At 38.7% G+C, this 15941-nt stretch overlaps 5 protein-coding genes across 5 annotated transcripts; 3 read left to right on the forward strand and 2 right to left on the reverse strand.

The window, feature by feature from the left end:
* Positions 1-390: 390 nt before the first annotated feature.
* Positions 391-1475, forward strand: L201_008014 (uncharacterized protein; the record flags this gene model as incomplete). The annotated part of the gene is made up of 2 exons (XM_066223715.1): positions 391-847; positions 964-1475. 2 exons carry the CDS (start codon positions 391-393, stop codon positions 1473-1475), a joined length of 969 nt encoding a protein of 322 aa, XP_066079812.1.
* Positions 1476-1678: 203 nt separating this feature from the next.
* Positions 1679-2476, reverse strand: L201_008015 (uncharacterized protein; the record flags this gene model as incomplete). Its single annotated transcript, XM_066223716.1, has 6 exons — positions 1679-1872; positions 1992-2021; positions 2085-2125; positions 2189-2259; positions 2332-2361; positions 2417-2476. 6 exons carry the CDS (start codon positions 2474-2476, stop codon positions 1679-1681), a joined length of 426 nt encoding a protein of 141 aa, XP_066079813.1.
* A 491-nt stretch (positions 2477-2967) lies between these two features.
* On the forward strand, positions 2968-6213 carry L201_008016 (uncharacterized protein; the record flags this gene model as incomplete). Its single annotated transcript, XM_066223717.1, has 13 exons — positions 2968-3063; positions 3139-3493; positions 3572-3590; positions 3653-3874; positions 3953-4177; positions 4247-4346; positions 4407-4599; positions 4669-4681; positions 4737-4986; positions 5053-5231; positions 5291-5445; positions 5539-5887; positions 5967-6213. The coding sequence occupies 13 exons, from the start codon at positions 2968-2970 to the stop codon at positions 6211-6213; spliced, it is 2403 nt and encodes an 800-aa protein (XP_066079814.1).
* Positions 6214-6371: 158 nt separating this feature from the next.
* L201_008017 (uncharacterized protein) lies at positions 6372-7468 on the reverse strand (the record flags this gene model as incomplete). Its single annotated transcript, XM_066223718.1, has 8 exons — positions 6372-6475; positions 6569-6752; positions 6810-6887; positions 6951-7027; positions 7116-7149; positions 7206-7214; positions 7284-7348; positions 7417-7468. The coding sequence occupies 8 exons, from the start codon at positions 7466-7468 to the stop codon at positions 6372-6374; spliced, it is 603 nt and encodes a 200-aa protein (XP_066079815.1).
* Positions 7469-8463: 995 nt separating this feature from the next.
* Positions 8464-15168, forward strand: L201_008018 (uncharacterized protein; the record flags this gene model as incomplete). Its single annotated transcript, XM_066223719.1, has 24 exons — positions 8464-8727; positions 8833-9583; positions 9660-9837; positions 9905-9961; positions 10030-10226; positions 10316-10586; positions 10661-10748; positions 10819-10840; positions 10902-11407; positions 11472-11500; positions 11564-11686; positions 11748-11782; positions 11840-12455; positions 12525-12603; positions 12666-12743; positions 12822-12920; positions 12993-13050; positions 13120-13208; positions 13274-13415; positions 13490-13561; positions 13636-14160; positions 14243-14564; positions 14676-14856; positions 14971-15168. The coding sequence occupies 24 exons, from the start codon at positions 8464-8466 to the stop codon at positions 15166-15168; spliced, it is 4980 nt and encodes a 1659-aa protein (XP_066079816.1).
* Positions 15169-15941: the final 773 nt, after the last annotated feature.

Raw genomic sequence — 15941 nt, forward strand, 5'->3', positions numbered from 1 at the left:
TGCTTCAAGCATGTCACAGTACCTGCCTTTGCAGTTGACTGTACATCCCTGATTGACAAAATATGCATATAGATCAAAACAACATTAAAGAATGGTGAAATTGAGGGTCATTGTAGACCCGTGCGTTGTGTGTATGCGTTGTGGGAAATTGATGAAACACCCCTTAAATCACTAAATCATCTGTTCACTGGATATCATCTCTCGACTAATATAAGAGATGACTCTCCGACATTGTCCTTTCCCTCCTTCCTCAATACATAATCTTGTCAATGGTAGAACAGTTTCAATATTCACTATTATCACCTTCATTCTTATATCGTACCCTTTTCTGTGGATTGTATGCCCAGACTTTTGCATCATATCACAACAACGTCATCATCTTCGATCGAAATGGAACAAGATATCAGAACAACTCTTCTACATGAGTTCTCCAAGTTATCTCTTGATTATAAGAACATTTTCGATGTCAAGGATAAACCCGGGACGGGCTTTGGACTATGCGCAACCTCTTATATTCCTAAAGGAACTCTAATCTTCGAAGAGTCACCCTTTTTAACACTTCCGATGAAACCTAATCAAATTACATTGACGCCGAGGCAGTATCAAACGGCTTATCTTGGTTTAAATCCCAGAAATCGCCAGGTATTTTGGACTTTCAAGGGAAGAGATGATGTAGACGATGAAGAAGAGAAAGATAAAATCATGAACATCATTGATATTAATGGTATTTCTCTTGGAGTAAACGAAACGTCATACGCAATAGCTCTTTTCAAGGTATTGGGTCGAGTAAATCACTCCTGTAAACCCAATGCCGGTTGGTACTGGTATGACGATAAACAGCTATTACGTGAGTACAAATAGACCGACCAACCAACCAGACTATCAATATATTCATGAGGATTTGAAAGCTAACAACACGATCTATCTTGCCTAATGGTAATACGACAACATTATCGTTACTAGGATTTTACGCATACATGGATATACCGCCAAATACAGAGATCACTGCTTCTTACCTTGCATCCGATACCCTCCTCTTACAAGCAGTTTCTAGAAAGCAGAAAATATTAGAAGATTACGGTTTCAGCTGTTTGTGTGATTTATGTACAGACTCGGTTCAAAGGACTAGAATAAGTGATTCTAATTTATTAGAGTTGAGTTCTTACATTGGGGAATGGGTAAATTTAGGAGCTGATGATATAGAGGAAAAAAGTGTATTAGATTTGAGAAAATTATACAGAAGTCTGGAAATTCTGGAGATTGAACAAAAGATTGATTTGATGGGTTTTGTGTATAGTCTCTGTCTAGAATATCACATGATTCATGGAAATTATGATGAGGCTAAAAGGTTAGCCGGATTATCGCTAGATCACTTCACCAAGGTTATTGGTGAAGAAAAATCCAAGGAATTTGGTTTAGATGTATGGGTAATTGACCCTACAAGTCACCCTTACTGGAAGATAGATTTGGTATAAATGTAATAAGAAGAACAATTCCCACTAATCTTGTATTTTTTATTATATTCAAAGTAGTATAAGCGTCAAGCGGGGTTTCAATACTGTGCAATCTATGCATACCCGTATTTGTGTTCGAGCTATAAAGTTTCGCAAAACACAAATCAGGAATTTCCAGTAGTATTATACATTATGTCGAAGTCAGAGAAGCTCACCAGAAAGTATTACGACGATCCTGTTACTCTAGCAGCAGCAGCATCAGCCTGGGCTTTCAACTTTTCTTGATTTGCTTCTCTCCATTTCCGTATCTCAGTTTCAGACGCTATTTTACCTTGTTGAGCTAATTCTGATCTCGCCTGTCGCCTTATATCATTCTCTGCTTCTCTAAGATGTGACTCGAATTTTAGAAGATGATTGTCTGATTTCAAAAACAGGTAATCAGTCAGGCTCTCGATATTTCTCCACCAAAGCGGATACAGAGGAGATGAGTTCGTTTCGCAATTGGCATGGTTAGATCGGATAAGTTTCAAAACTTACCTGCTCCAATGACTAAGCCGAATATTGACGCTGAAATAAGAATTAGTATTACATCCAATAGAAATCAAGCAGATTTTAGTGAATTTAACTCACCCGAACTAACTAAGAAACCTTTCAACGCTAGCGTCTGACGTCTATTGGTAGAGAACCGCTTAGCCAGAAACCACGATAGTTCTTACGCCTGTTAGTGTACTTACGCAAACGGCGGATAAGAGAAATGACCAATAGCACACGCTATAGCTCCATATATTGTCCATCTTGCAGCACCCTGAAAAAGAAGTCACAGAAAGTTAGTCAACTTAGGCATGTGATGAAGATCACAATGAAGTAATTGACACACCTGTAGACCACCCGCTAATTGTATCTCGTACTGATGAAAATGTATCAGTTGATATAATTACACGAGTCGCGGTGCATTAGCTTACTGCTCGTTGCTGATGCTCCTCTCTTCTCTGTTTCTCCTGCATGGTCGCTGAATGAGGCATGATTGCGATTACGTCTATCTCTTCGATTTTGTTCGTTAATCTAGTCGTCACTCAAAGGCTTGTGATACGCTCCGTGTGGATACTCTTTCAAGATGTAATGAGTATCAGTTCCCTGCTTGTTTAAGTTGATTTGTGTTTATTTCTAATTTGGTAGTGTGACTATTTCTTGGTAACAGCGATAACAATCCAAAAGAAATCAAAGAATTGAGCTTTATCGTAAAGATCGAACCGAAACACTGAAACTGATCTATCGGGGTGGAGGTCATGCATGATGAACGAATCAACGGAACCAAATCTTACCCCAGATTGTCTCCCCCGCATTTTAAGGTGTTCCACGTCATGATTTGCATGTCCAGCATTCTACGCGTTCGCAAATGGAAATTATAGCGTACAGATGGTATTTAGGTTTAGCGTAGAGAGAAGTTCATTTGTTCTACAGTCTTTCTTACTTCAACAACATCTCTGCTGATCGAGGGCTGCAATCAAGCGATATGAGACTCACCAAATTTTTGATTGGTGCCACAGCTATCTTGGGTAGCTTTGTAGCTGCTCAAAGTAATGAAGGCTCCGAGACCTTCAGATATGAGGTATGTTTAAGCTGTGTCTTCTTCACTTTAATTGCTACATCCTAGAACTGACAGATTGGATTGTTGCTACTATAGTCAGATATAACAAGATTACGATCATTAGTTATTCATTCATTATATTCTCATAAAGATGTATTTTTAAGAGAATTATTATCAAATGCAAATGATGCTTTAGAAAAATTACGTCTAGTTTCATTAACTGATCGATCAGTTTTATCAGCCGGTGAAGGTAATGTAACTATAGAAATTAATTTAAATGAGGAAAATAATGGAAAAACTGGTCAAATCATAATTAGAGATACAGGTATTGGAATGACAAAAGATGAATTAACCAAAAATTTAGGTACAATTGCAAGAAGTGGTACAAATGAATTCTTGAAAAAAGCTGAAGAAGGTCAAGGTGTTGATGGTAATTTGATTGGTCAATTTGGTAAGTCCAATCCTATCTCATTCAGTATTTTGACTCAAACCTCAATAAGCTAATTGCATTGGTCGCCTGTCACTGTAGGTCTCGGTTTCTACAGTTGGTAAGCTTCCCCACTTGCTGGATCGCGCGACAATAGCTTATCCCATTCCGTTTATACTTCAGTTTCCTTGTTTCCCCTACTGTTAGAGTTTCCTCCTTGCCTCCTGCTACCAAAGAAAACTCCGATCCGATACAGCATACTTTCATCTCTTCAGCCACAGGAGACACATTCGACGTCTTCCCAGATCCAAGAGGGAATACCCTTGGAAGAGGTACCGAGATAGTATTATCCATCGGGGAAGAAGAATCAGAGTTTTTATCAGCCGATAAGTTGAAAGCTTTGATGTGAGCTTATTTTGGAACATCAGCCGAAACCAGAAAGCTGCTAATTCGCTTTGCGATTTCTTTTAACCCCGACAACAGTGAAAAGCATTCGACTTTCTCTACAACATTCCCTATATACATCAAAGAAAGAAAGGTTACCAAAATACCCATCCCAGCTCCTCAATCACCTGTAGAAGACGGAGATCCTGATGAATTTGCCGATGACCTGGAAACAGACGAGACTACTCCAAAGGAAGAATCATTTGAAGAGATCACTGAAGAAAACTGGATCAGAGTTAACGATAAAGCACCTATCTGGATGAGGTGAGCTAACTTTAATGAATGGGTTTCATTGCGTTGTATGAATATCTAGCTCATTGAAAATGTTTACAGAGATTCTAAATCAGTCACCGATGAAGAGTACAAGCAATTCTATAAAGCTGTTGCCAAGGACGATGAGAAAGGCGAACCACTTGGATGGTCGCATTTCAAGGTAAGCTATCCAGGACTGCCTTTTACTCAGTCGGCTGTTGAATTGAATCCTCTCAAATAGGGCGATACCGGTTCTGGTGTAGGATTCAAAGGAATCATGTATATTCCCTCGACTTTACCTAAAGATTTCTGGTCAAAATTGACAAGTGGAATCAATAATGTCCGATTAATGGTTAAAAGAGTTTTTATCACTGATGATTTGGGAGAAGACTTCATGCCTAGATGGTTGAGTTTCTTGAAAGTCACTGTTGATGGTGAGCTGACCCATTTTTGTAAATGATACCAAAATTACACAAGCTGACGGTTCCGATCTACATATCTAGCTGATGATTTACCGTAAGTCTCTATCAGAAACTGCTTGTTGCCTGGGTAGGGCTGACGATGCTCGCAGCTTGAACGTTTCTCGAGAGACCTTACAAAACAACCGGTTCTTATCTCAACTTCAACGAATCCTCGTTCGAAAAGCTCTTGATCTCTTTAGCAAATTGTCCAATGAACAGCCTGAGAACTATAAGGAGATCTCCAAATTATATGGCAATGCGTTAAGAATTGGATTACTGGAAAGTCCAAAAGATAAGCTCAAGATAGCTAAATTATTGAGATTCGCCAGTACCAGTAGTGAATATACTAGCTTAGAAGAGGTAAGCTGAACTAAATGTATTTCTCACTATAGGAGAAACTTTAGCTAAAATGAAGTCTTAATGCAGTATGTCGAAAATAGAAAAGAAGGTCAAACTCAGATTTTCTACCTGGCTGGAGTGGGAGAAAAGACTGAAGATTTGGCTAGATCACCTTTCGTCGAAAAGCTATACGCAAGAGGTTATGAAGTTTTTTTACTGAATCTACCTTCTGATGAACCTATGATGGCAGCTTTAGATCAGTTCATGTAAGTCTACCGTATATTTTGATTTTCCGGCTAGATAGGCTAATTTGCTGCAACTGTAGGGGTATGACCACTCAGGATGTATCTAAGAAAGGACTTAAATTTGGGGATGAAGAGGAACATGAAGCTGATAAGAAAGAATTGGAAGCTCAAAAAGTCGCTTTCAAACCTTTGTTAGATTGGTTGAAGAAAGATTTGAAGGATCAAGTCAGTGATGGTAAGTAACAGATATTTCATCAAGTATAGAGCCTTAACAGTAACTAGATGAACATATGATAGAGAGCTAATTTCCCTGTTTTATGATCCGTAGTCACCGTTACCAACCGATTAGTCACCTCACCATGTACCATCATAGTAGATTCTTATGGCTGGTCAGCAAATATGCAAAGAATAATGGCCGCTCAAACTGATTCACAAGATGATCCAATGTTCAATATGATGAAGAATTTACCTAAAGTTTTAGAAATTAACCCTAAATCACCACTAGTCGAAGGGTTATTAGAAAGGGTTTTGGATTTACCTCAAATAGATGAAGAGGAGGATGATGATACTGACAATAAAAGAACAAGTGAAGAAGAAGAAGAATTGAGAGAATTAGTTAGGATTTTGTTCGATACTACTTTGGTTAGAAGTGGTTTCGCAGTTGCTGATCCAACGAAGTAAGTTATCCGATGCCTTTCAAGGACGACTTGTGATTTCTTGCTTAGTTCGGGAGCTGAGTTTTCATATCACTTGCAGTTATTTCGAAAGAGTTGAAGCTCTTCTGAGAAGATCATTAGGTGTATCACTTTCTGCTAAACCTAAAATCCATATTAGACCTGCTCCACCAACAGCTAAAGGGCCTATACCCGAAGATGAAGAGCAAAAGATCGAATTTGATCCAGCTAATATGGAAGAAATGTTTGGAGGTGGAGGTGATCCAAGTCAATGGATGGATTGGAAAGATATGAAACAACAATTAGCAGTAGAGCATGATGAGCTCTAAACAGCTAAGAAACACTGGAGCGCAAGGAATCGATAGAAACAAGTAGAAAATACAATACATATGAATCTGCAAATAGGATATATGCATTTACGATAATTATCGCTGATAATTCGTCACGTGTAATTATCAGATGATCAAGGTTCTATGCTATCAAAGAATCACATTTCTTCCGTGCATAATGCTTTTAGAGCCTGGGCGGTGTTCGATTTCTCTTGTTTGATTAGGGATGCTACTTGTTTGAAATTTGCGTCGTTTGCATCTCCTACAATGCCAAAAAAAAGAGGTAAGGATCCACATTAACAAAGAACCCAGCTGGTGTGCGTACTAATCGCACTTCGATAAGATGAGAACTCACCTAATAGCTCAAAAATGACACTTTCACTAGTAGTCACTTTAGCACCGGCCAATTCCATTCTTCTTAATGCAATGGCAATTTCAGCTTTATTACATGAAGAAATACCATCTGATATAACATATACTTCTGGTTTACTAGGTAATCTAAGCAAATCAAGTGTAGTTTGTAGAACGCATACATGAGACTAAATCCTCAATTAGCTCAGTCATTTCAGGGGAAGATCATTGATGTATGAACTTACCTCTATACCTGTGACTATATAAGTATCGTAATTGCCTTTCACCAAATGAGGTTTCGTATCTTCAGTCAACATCGAGAACTGTATACAAAGTGATAAGTATGATAGCATGTGATTATATACCGAATCAGCGATATCACTTACCCTTGTTTTTGAGAATGTACCCAAGTGTTTTTCAGCTTGAAGTAGATCTGTAATCTCACTTATCGTTGTTCCAAGTGCTAGTCGCAGTTTTTTTGATTAGATACTTTGTTGTTGCTCAGTATGCATGATTTTGATCACACATTAATAAATCAAATAACAACTAACCTTTGGGATTTTGCTCAGTTATCAATGTGGGTATCTACTCGTCGCGTAATCAGATACAGTACGGAACTGGAAAGACTCAAAATACCTTACCTGCACTATCTGAGAAGCGTATTTTCCGTCAAGTATCAGCTCCTATCAAGGCGATTGATCTCAATTTATAAAACATACCTTTGCAGCTTGTATCATCTTGCATACAGTGCTCTTCATATGATCGAATCCATATATCGCAGATCCTGTGGCATTTCATTCAAGATCAGTTCGGGTAAAGCCCTAAGTAAATGAGCCAAATACAAGGACTTACTGAATCGTTCTTGAACATCGCAGATCAGTAAAAGCGGTCTTCTAGCTGACATTTGGCTTTATTGTCTTTGTTTCCAGGTCTTCGTCAGTGCGATCAACTGCTCCTTTCAATTCAAGTTTTATAACTTCGCTGGCATGAAGATCAAAGATAGATCGTTGTTAATTATTCTGGTCTATGGGGAGACTTTCTCGAGAAGATCGTTCATTACGGATTAGCATTGCCGAAACATTCGGTAATTCACCTTTTAAGCGGTCGGGCAGTATAAATTACGTAACGCGGCACGGTTTACCACCGCCAATAAACAAGTCAAGTCCTATTGTCTAGTTACATCCAGGTTGATCTAGGAATTCGAAGCTCTCATGATATATAGTAAGTCTTTTTGATTGAATACATCGATGTAACGTCAGACCTCGTATCACAAGCAGCATGATAGATTTCTGTATCACGACCGGAGTCTCAGCGGTATCATGTGTTGAGTCATATGACGGGAGCAATGACCGACAATCTTACAATTTTCTTTCTATCGGTAGTCAAAGGATCAGCAAGATCATCACACTCAAGCCCACGTAGCAAGTGCTCTTCTAACAAGTCATATACATAGGATGGATGCAATCATACCACAGAGATAGTAGTTAAGAGGATTTGATTAGATAGGATGAGCGGACTATCGAACGTAAGCAAAGTAGCTTCACAACCCTTCCTTTCATTTTAGTTACCTCTTACAATCCTTTGTTGATACTTATGACACTTTGAGATCGAGTACAAAGAATTTTCAAAATGCCCTCTTTTCATCAATACTCCTGACGCTCCCTTCACAGCAAAATGATGCGACTTATTTAAGAGCTAGTTACGACTCGATAATATGTATATAATACCCAATCCAGGTCGATATTTGAATTTCCTACAGTAATCCCGCTACAAACGCAAACGATATTAATCCTCAATTGACTCCCGTTCCCATACTACTGATCCTTATCGAGCTCCTTAATCAATCACAGATATCCTACTTGGAATAAATACAACCTCGGCTCCTTAACAGCTGCGACCATGGATCTTTCATCTATACCATGGTCAAAAGTGATTGATGGAACTTCTACGTCTACGATCCTCATTACTGTTCTCATATCATTCTTAAAACTTACAATATCATACACCAAAAATAATAAGAAAGGTAAAATCAAATTACCAGATAGATCAGGAAACGAAAATATAACAAAAAAGGATGCTTTAAGCCGAACGTTGTTTGAGCATGTTCCTACTGAATTTGCCGAAGATGGAATTCCAGTTGAGGAAGCTGCATTCTGGAAAAGGGTGAGCCATTATTTCCATCCTCGAACATACAGCCTTGTGACATGATATACCACGAGAAATTTACCTCTCATCTCCTACATACAGCTGACCCGTTTTTATATGCAGGTGTTCGTGCCCAAAGCCCTTCATCTTTTGTGCACTATAGCTATTATCGGTATTCAAACTTTTGTCGGTGTCAGCCATCTTCCAGCTCGATCAAATCATTTACGCTTTATTATGTTCACTGGAGAAGCAGTTGCGTATCTTTATCTATCTGGACTGGCCATCATATACAATTTCGCAGGGAAGATCAACACTCACAGGAATATGACTTATCATATATTCACCGTTTCAAGTATAATCTTGATCCATCTTTACTTTAAAACAATCGGAAGATATCTCTTTCCTGATGATCAACCCCCCATTGATTGGACAGAATATACAATTTTAGGACTTACTCTGGCTCAATGCATTTTAGCCGGAAACATACCAATCAGTCCATACTTGTATACTGATCTCACAAGAATGTATTCCAAAGCAGTTACTAGCTCGCTCAAAGAGGATCCTAGTATTCTGAAGGAATTACAGCAATCCGGAACGGGGAATGTGATTGGGATCAGTTCAGTATCAATCTTCAGTAAATCATTACTGTCATTTGTGTTTCCTTTAGTCATCAAATCTGCCAAGAAAGACCAGGTCGATATTACCGATTTACCAGCTTGTGAATCAGATTTGAGGACTCAGAATATTTACCATCAAGTTATGAAGAACGACCATAATGGGACCGATAACTGGGCAGCGTCTGAAAGCAAGACCCAAACAACTGGTTCTTTACTTTGGGCCGTCTGGTATCCACAACGAGGAACCGTAATGTGGAGTGAGTATGGCCTGTATCACCTCCCGGGCGTATTACTTGATTTGTAATATGATTAATCAATCATTTGGATTCTCAGCTACATTTTACACCATTGTTGTCACTCCATTGTGGTATATTCCTCACGCATGTCTACAACAGATCTTAGCAGTTCTTGATGATCCCTTGTCAAGTAGGCAAAAAGCCGTAGCTTTCGCCTCGTTGATGGTGATTGTCACTTTTGCCAGTAAAATAGTCACTATCAAGCAATACTTTTTGTAAGTCCGTAAACTCCGCATAACTTTGTGTGTTAGAGCTAACTAAGGGTGAATCAATGTTCAACAGGCAATATGCTTACGCTGGACCGAGGATCAATGTACACAGCGCTTTCTTGCTATTCCAGTAAGCACAACCCGATTTGTATCCAGAATAACACATTTGCGAAGCTACTAACAGGCTTGCGTATACAGGAAGGTCCTCACAAGAAACTTGTTTGCCGCGACTGACAGGAAAGATGGTTCAAAGACTGTGCAGTCTAAAGCTGATATTCTAAATTTGATCTCATCGGATGCTACAAGTATCGAGAAGATTGGTTGGACAGTAACCGAATTAATGAGAGCTACTATAGAATTGGCCTTGGGTTGTGCTTATATTTGGCTACTTCTTGGTATGTTTAGCGTCCACATTCTTTCGGATATTATCGGTATATCAGAAGTATTACTTAATTGATACCGATCTGTCTTATCACATAAATAGGGAAGTCTGGAATGTGGGGTTTCGCGACATTAATTTTCACTTGTCCACCTGCTTATTTCCTTACCAAATGGGAATATCAGATTTACGAAAAGAGATTGACTATAAGAGATGAAAGGGTCTCCCTGATGCAAGAAGGTATTCAAGCTATTTCGATGATCAAGATGATGGCTACAGAAAAGTTTTGGTATAGAAGAATCAGTGCAGTAAGAAAAAGAGAATTCAATAAAATGGTTTTGGCTCAATTGATGGGATATCTCTCTTCGCTTCTATAGTATGCTGTTTACTGTTTCGAGTGAAACAATAGGTCGTTCGTATACTGATATTTATGACTTCGCGACTGCGTAGCACTGCAGCTCCTGTTATTTTAATCATTGTTTCTTTCGCTCATTATACCCTTGTCGCGAAAAAAGAACTTACCGCAACCATTGCTTTCGTGAGTCTCCACTTGTTCCTGTCGAGAAAACCACTTCAGGTAGCTAACGAAGTGTGCAATCATCTCTCAGACTTCCATTGCCGTATTCGATGGTAGGTAGAACCAAATTTATCTATGGTGTTATATGTACAGAATGACTGATTCGCTTTACAGAACTTCGGGTTGCTCTTTTCAACCTTCCATCTACAATTGCGGAATTGATGCAAGATATCTTGGGAGCCAAAAGAATCGCTACTTTCCTTACGAATGACGATGTGCAATACCTTGCCGAACCAGCATGTCAAGATGATTTAGTCAATGATTCTCAACCACTTTATGTAAAAGGTACTATAGCTTGGGATGTGTCCCAAACCTCCAAATCGAATGCTCCATCAAGCGATCAAATCGACAGTTTTAATAACGCACAAATCATCGCCCCCAATATGGATGCTATCGGCTTCAGATTAAGAGAGCTTGATATAGAATTCCCTCGTGGCGAACTCACTTTGGTCGCAGGGAAATTTGGCGCTGGAAAATCACTCTTATTACTTGCTCTTTTGGGTGAAGCTAGATTGATCGAAGGAAAGATCTCCTATGCCGTATCACCCCTTTTGAATCCAGCTGAAACGGAAGTTCAAGAATGGAGTCTCGTTAAAGCTGGAGTAGCATATGTTCCCCAAGTAAGTCTATTCACACGCTCCATGGAAGCCGAGGAAATCATTAAACTGACTGAATGGTGGTCAGACACCTTGGCTTTTAAGTCAAAGTATTCGGTAGGTTAAAGCTTCCGGAGGCAGTTCTAAATCATTCGATACTGATGCAACAAATCCTTTCAGTGACAACATCTTGTTTGGACTACCATTGGACATCGATCGATACAGGACTGTCTGCTTCGCTACAGGATTAATGCCCGATCTTGAATTGCTCGAAGACGCTGACCTTACTGAGATCGGTGAGAGGTGAGTACCCCCAGGTGTGACACCCAATTGAGGTCTTTCGCTCATATGGCCTTCCTTGCAGAGGGAAAATTTTATCTGGTGGTCAAAAGGCACGAGGTAGGTCTTAGCAGCCTCGCAGTCATGACAGATGGCGATTTGCTAACGCCCCTACAGTCAGTCTTGCTCGAGCCGTCTATTCGAGAGCCGCAACTCTTCTTTTGGACGATGTAATCTCTGCTGTCGATGCTCAGACCTCCAAACATATTGTACAACATTGTTTCAAATCTCCTTTAATGAGAGAGCGAACCATCATTATTGCTTCTCATGCTATTGAGGCTTTAGCTCCTTTAGCTAAACATGCTATCTATCTCGATGACGGAAGATGTATATTTACTGGAGATGGCAGAGGTTTATTGAATAGTGAACATATGACACATCTGAAAACTGAGTCAAGAGTTCAAAGTAAAGCATCATCAAGAATAACCAGTACGACTAATCTATCAGAACTAAATGCACCAATCACGAGCTCCGTTGGTAAAAGTAAAGGGCCAGAAAAGAATGAAGTTTCGGAAAAATCAATCGAACAAACTAAAAGATTTGTAATCAAAGAAGCTATACCCAAAACCCCACGTCAGTTGATCCTTGAAGAAGAGAGAGCGTCGGGTCAAGTAGATTTGAAACATTGGAGAAACCTCTTAGCATTGAATGGCTCAGGGGTCTATTGGGTTACTGTCATGTTGCTCATGTCAGCTTCAACCCTATCACCAGTAGCTGAACGGACTGTTCTATCGTAAGTAGCACTGATTTCTTCCTCCGAGCATTCGTAACCAAAGATAAGTCCTAATCCTAAAAATGTCAGATTATGGACTGGTAAAGAAGGTGGCGGTACAATATCAAAGAACCATGATGTGGGCTTTTGGGTGACTTTGTATGCAGCTGTAAGTCCAAAATAATCCGACTCACGTGAATTCAGCTAATCATTCAAGATATTCAAAAACAGCTTTCTCTTGCGCGAGTAACCTTGTCTATCGCATTCCAGTGTCTCCGATTTTTTGGAGGTGTAAGAGCTATGAAATTGGTATGTAAGAGCTAGAAAGCAATAACAAATCGATACAAATACATTTCCTCGCTAATGTTTGAACGTTTCATTGATCAGATCCACAGTCAGATGCTTGAGTCAATGTTGCGATCAAAGATGATTTTCTTCACGAAAACCCGGGCGGGTTCTATCGTTCAAAGATTTGGTAAAGATCTTGTACGTCTGATAATGATGCCTGGTGAATATGACAAGTTTTTCAGGACTAATATGATTTTTTTGGGATCAAAGAACGATATTCTAGATTGTTCGAATCTTTTAGGTACCTTTGTTGTTGGTGGTCTTAATGGTAAGTGCCACGAGTGCCCATTCTTGACTGTACCATTGAGTTAACGCTTACGAATTCTATGTGTTGCAGTGATTATTAGTCTGACATCCGCCTCAATATATGGTGGCTGGACCTTCCCTCTGGTCACTGTATTCTTGATCACTGCTGCTTGGGGGCCTGTGAGTTTCGTTCCCTTGATCTGACCCAAATTAGAGAATCTGGGCTAATTCTTGTGCACGTATAGGCGAGATTATACTCCTCCGCATCAAGGCAGATGAGAAGATTGCAAGCGATCATACCTGGAAATATCAATGCTCTCTATGGCGAAACAGTAGCTGGTTCTGCAGTGATTAGAGCATTTGGTGTGCAATCGGTCTTCTTGGATGGTCAGTCAAATTTGCAATAGTTCTTCCTTGACAAACTCAACACTTCCACTTGGCTAACGAATTGATCCACATAGACCTCATGCGCTGGACCAATATGAGAATTACAGCAACTGTATGGACTATCGCTGCTGGTAATTGGTTGTATCGTAAGTTTTGCCCTTTCAACCTTGATTGTATATGTATTGACCTAAAATGATGAAATCTTTCACATCCTCTATAGTCAGTGTACAAGTATTCGACTCATTATTAAGAATGACCGCTTTAGCGCTTTTGTTATCTAGGTCTTCTACTACAGGTGCCACAGCGGGTTTTGTAATGACGTTTGTCGGAACCATTTCGAATGATTTGAATTGGATGTTGATACAAATGCGAAATTTCCAATGGAAAGGTGTTAGTTTAGAAAGAACTTCCGAATATCGAACATTAGAAAGAGAAGATGGACCATCTTTGAAACCTGATGATGCTTCAGCTCCTGAATGGGATGAAGATGATATTGATCCTACAGATAATCAAGATGAGGATGGTTTAGGTCAATGGCCTGAAAAAGGAGAATTGAATGTTAAAGATTTATGTGTAAGATATGGACCTGATATGCCAGAAATTCTACATGATGTTTCTTTCCAGATTAAAGGCGGTGAAAGAGTCGGTATAGTCGGAGCAACAGGGGGTGGTAAATCGACTTTAGCAAAAGCTTTCTTTTCTTTTGTGGATATCACAAAAGGTAAAATTGAAATTGATGGTAAAGGTGAGTCTATCGTTCGCCTTCAAACCATCATTCGATTGTATGGAAACTGTGACTAAATCGATATTATTGTTGCTTTTATTAGATATCTCACAAATTCCATTAGGTCAAGTTAGATCGAAATTAGGTATCATAGCACAAGATCCAATTTTACTTTCTGGTTCATTAAGATTAAACTTAGATATTGAAGGTAAATATTCAGATGAACAATTATATGATGCTTTACATCAAGTTCAATTATTGAAAAGATCGGACACTACCAGTACTTCAAACTCAATCAATGAAGGTTCAGAGGGTGAAAGTGCGGCTGTTCAGACCCAAATCAACGAAGGCCAACAACAACAACAACAACAACAAGATAATATTTTCAAGAATTTAGATTATGAAATTAAAGGTGGTGGAGAAAAGTATGTACCTCTTTTGCACATTCTTTTGTTGATTTTGAGCAGGATGAAAAAAAAATTCAGATATCAGACTGACATTATGCTGATAATCCTTCTTGATTTTAATTTATTTAGCCTTTCAGCAGGTCAAAAACAATTAGTTGTTTTAGCTAGAGCTTTACTCAAGAAACATCGTGTATTGATTTTAGATGAAGCTACTGCATCAATTGATTCAGCAACAGATGCAGAAATTAGTAGAGTTGTTCATGAAGAATTTACTGATGCTACCGTTATGATTATCGCTCATAGATTAAGAGTAAGTGATGAAGTGGTCGTGTATCATCATTGACTTAAACTTGACTTCACACTTAAAAAAAGCAACTTGATAATGGATGCTGATTTTATGAATTTGGTTATATGATTTGTATAGACAATTATGCCTTGTTCCAAAATCTTAGTAATGGATAAAGGTGAATTAATACAACAAGGTTCACCCAATGAATTGATTCATGTTGAAGGTAAATTTAAAAATTTATGTATGGCAGCAGGTTTAGAAGAATATGAACATTTGATTCAATTAGCTGAAAATCATACTTATGGTGAACAAGGTAGATTGGTGGATATTTAGAGTAAATTCAAATTTCTTGAAGTACAGTCAGTATATTCACAAGGTGACATTGTTCGTAACTAAGAGAAATCGCTTTACGATATTCATAAGCTGAAATACTATACCTAAAAAAAAAACCAAAAAAAGAGAAAAAAAAAAGAAACAAATAGACTCTGTGTTTCTTTATTTCTCAAACCATTCATTGCCCTTAACCAAAATACCGCATATATATATACATCACAGCATTCATCAATATTTACATTATATCATATTTTCATGCATGTCATTGTTCATATATACATATAAATTATGCTGTCAAGTGATAGTAGCCGTAAAGTTCTTCTGATGGAATTTAACTGGCATCAGCTGATATCTGCACCGAAGTCTTCTTCAAGTACAGGGAATGATGCCGTATGAAATGTTAAGAGCGGAACGAGCCCATCCCATCTTCTTGTCCAATTTTCTCATGTAAGGAATCGGCCTTTTGACATAGTAGAAAAAGGAAAGATGAATGGGTCAGAAATGCTCTTCTTTCAATATCCCGCGGGTAATTGGAGATTCAACTTTGTCTTTAGGAAATAATATCCTGATTCTTCAACTCATGATGAGAAGTAGAATGTAAGCGGAAAGAGACAAAGTGAAATGATTCAAACAACATACGAATATGTTACTTGAATATACCCCGGTTCGATAGTAGCTTGGAATGGGGAATAGAATGAATGGGATAGCTGAACTGGAAGTAGATCTCAAAATGAACGAAATCTTGATTATCCAAACTTTACGCTAATGTCTTG

This window comes from Kwoniella dendrophila, chromosome 11, assembly GCF_036810415.1.
Source record: "Kwoniella dendrophila CBS 6074 chromosome 11, complete sequence".
NCBI classification, from domain to species: Eukaryota; Fungi; Basidiomycota; class Tremellomycetes; order Tremellales; family Cryptococcaceae; genus Kwoniella; species Kwoniella dendrophila.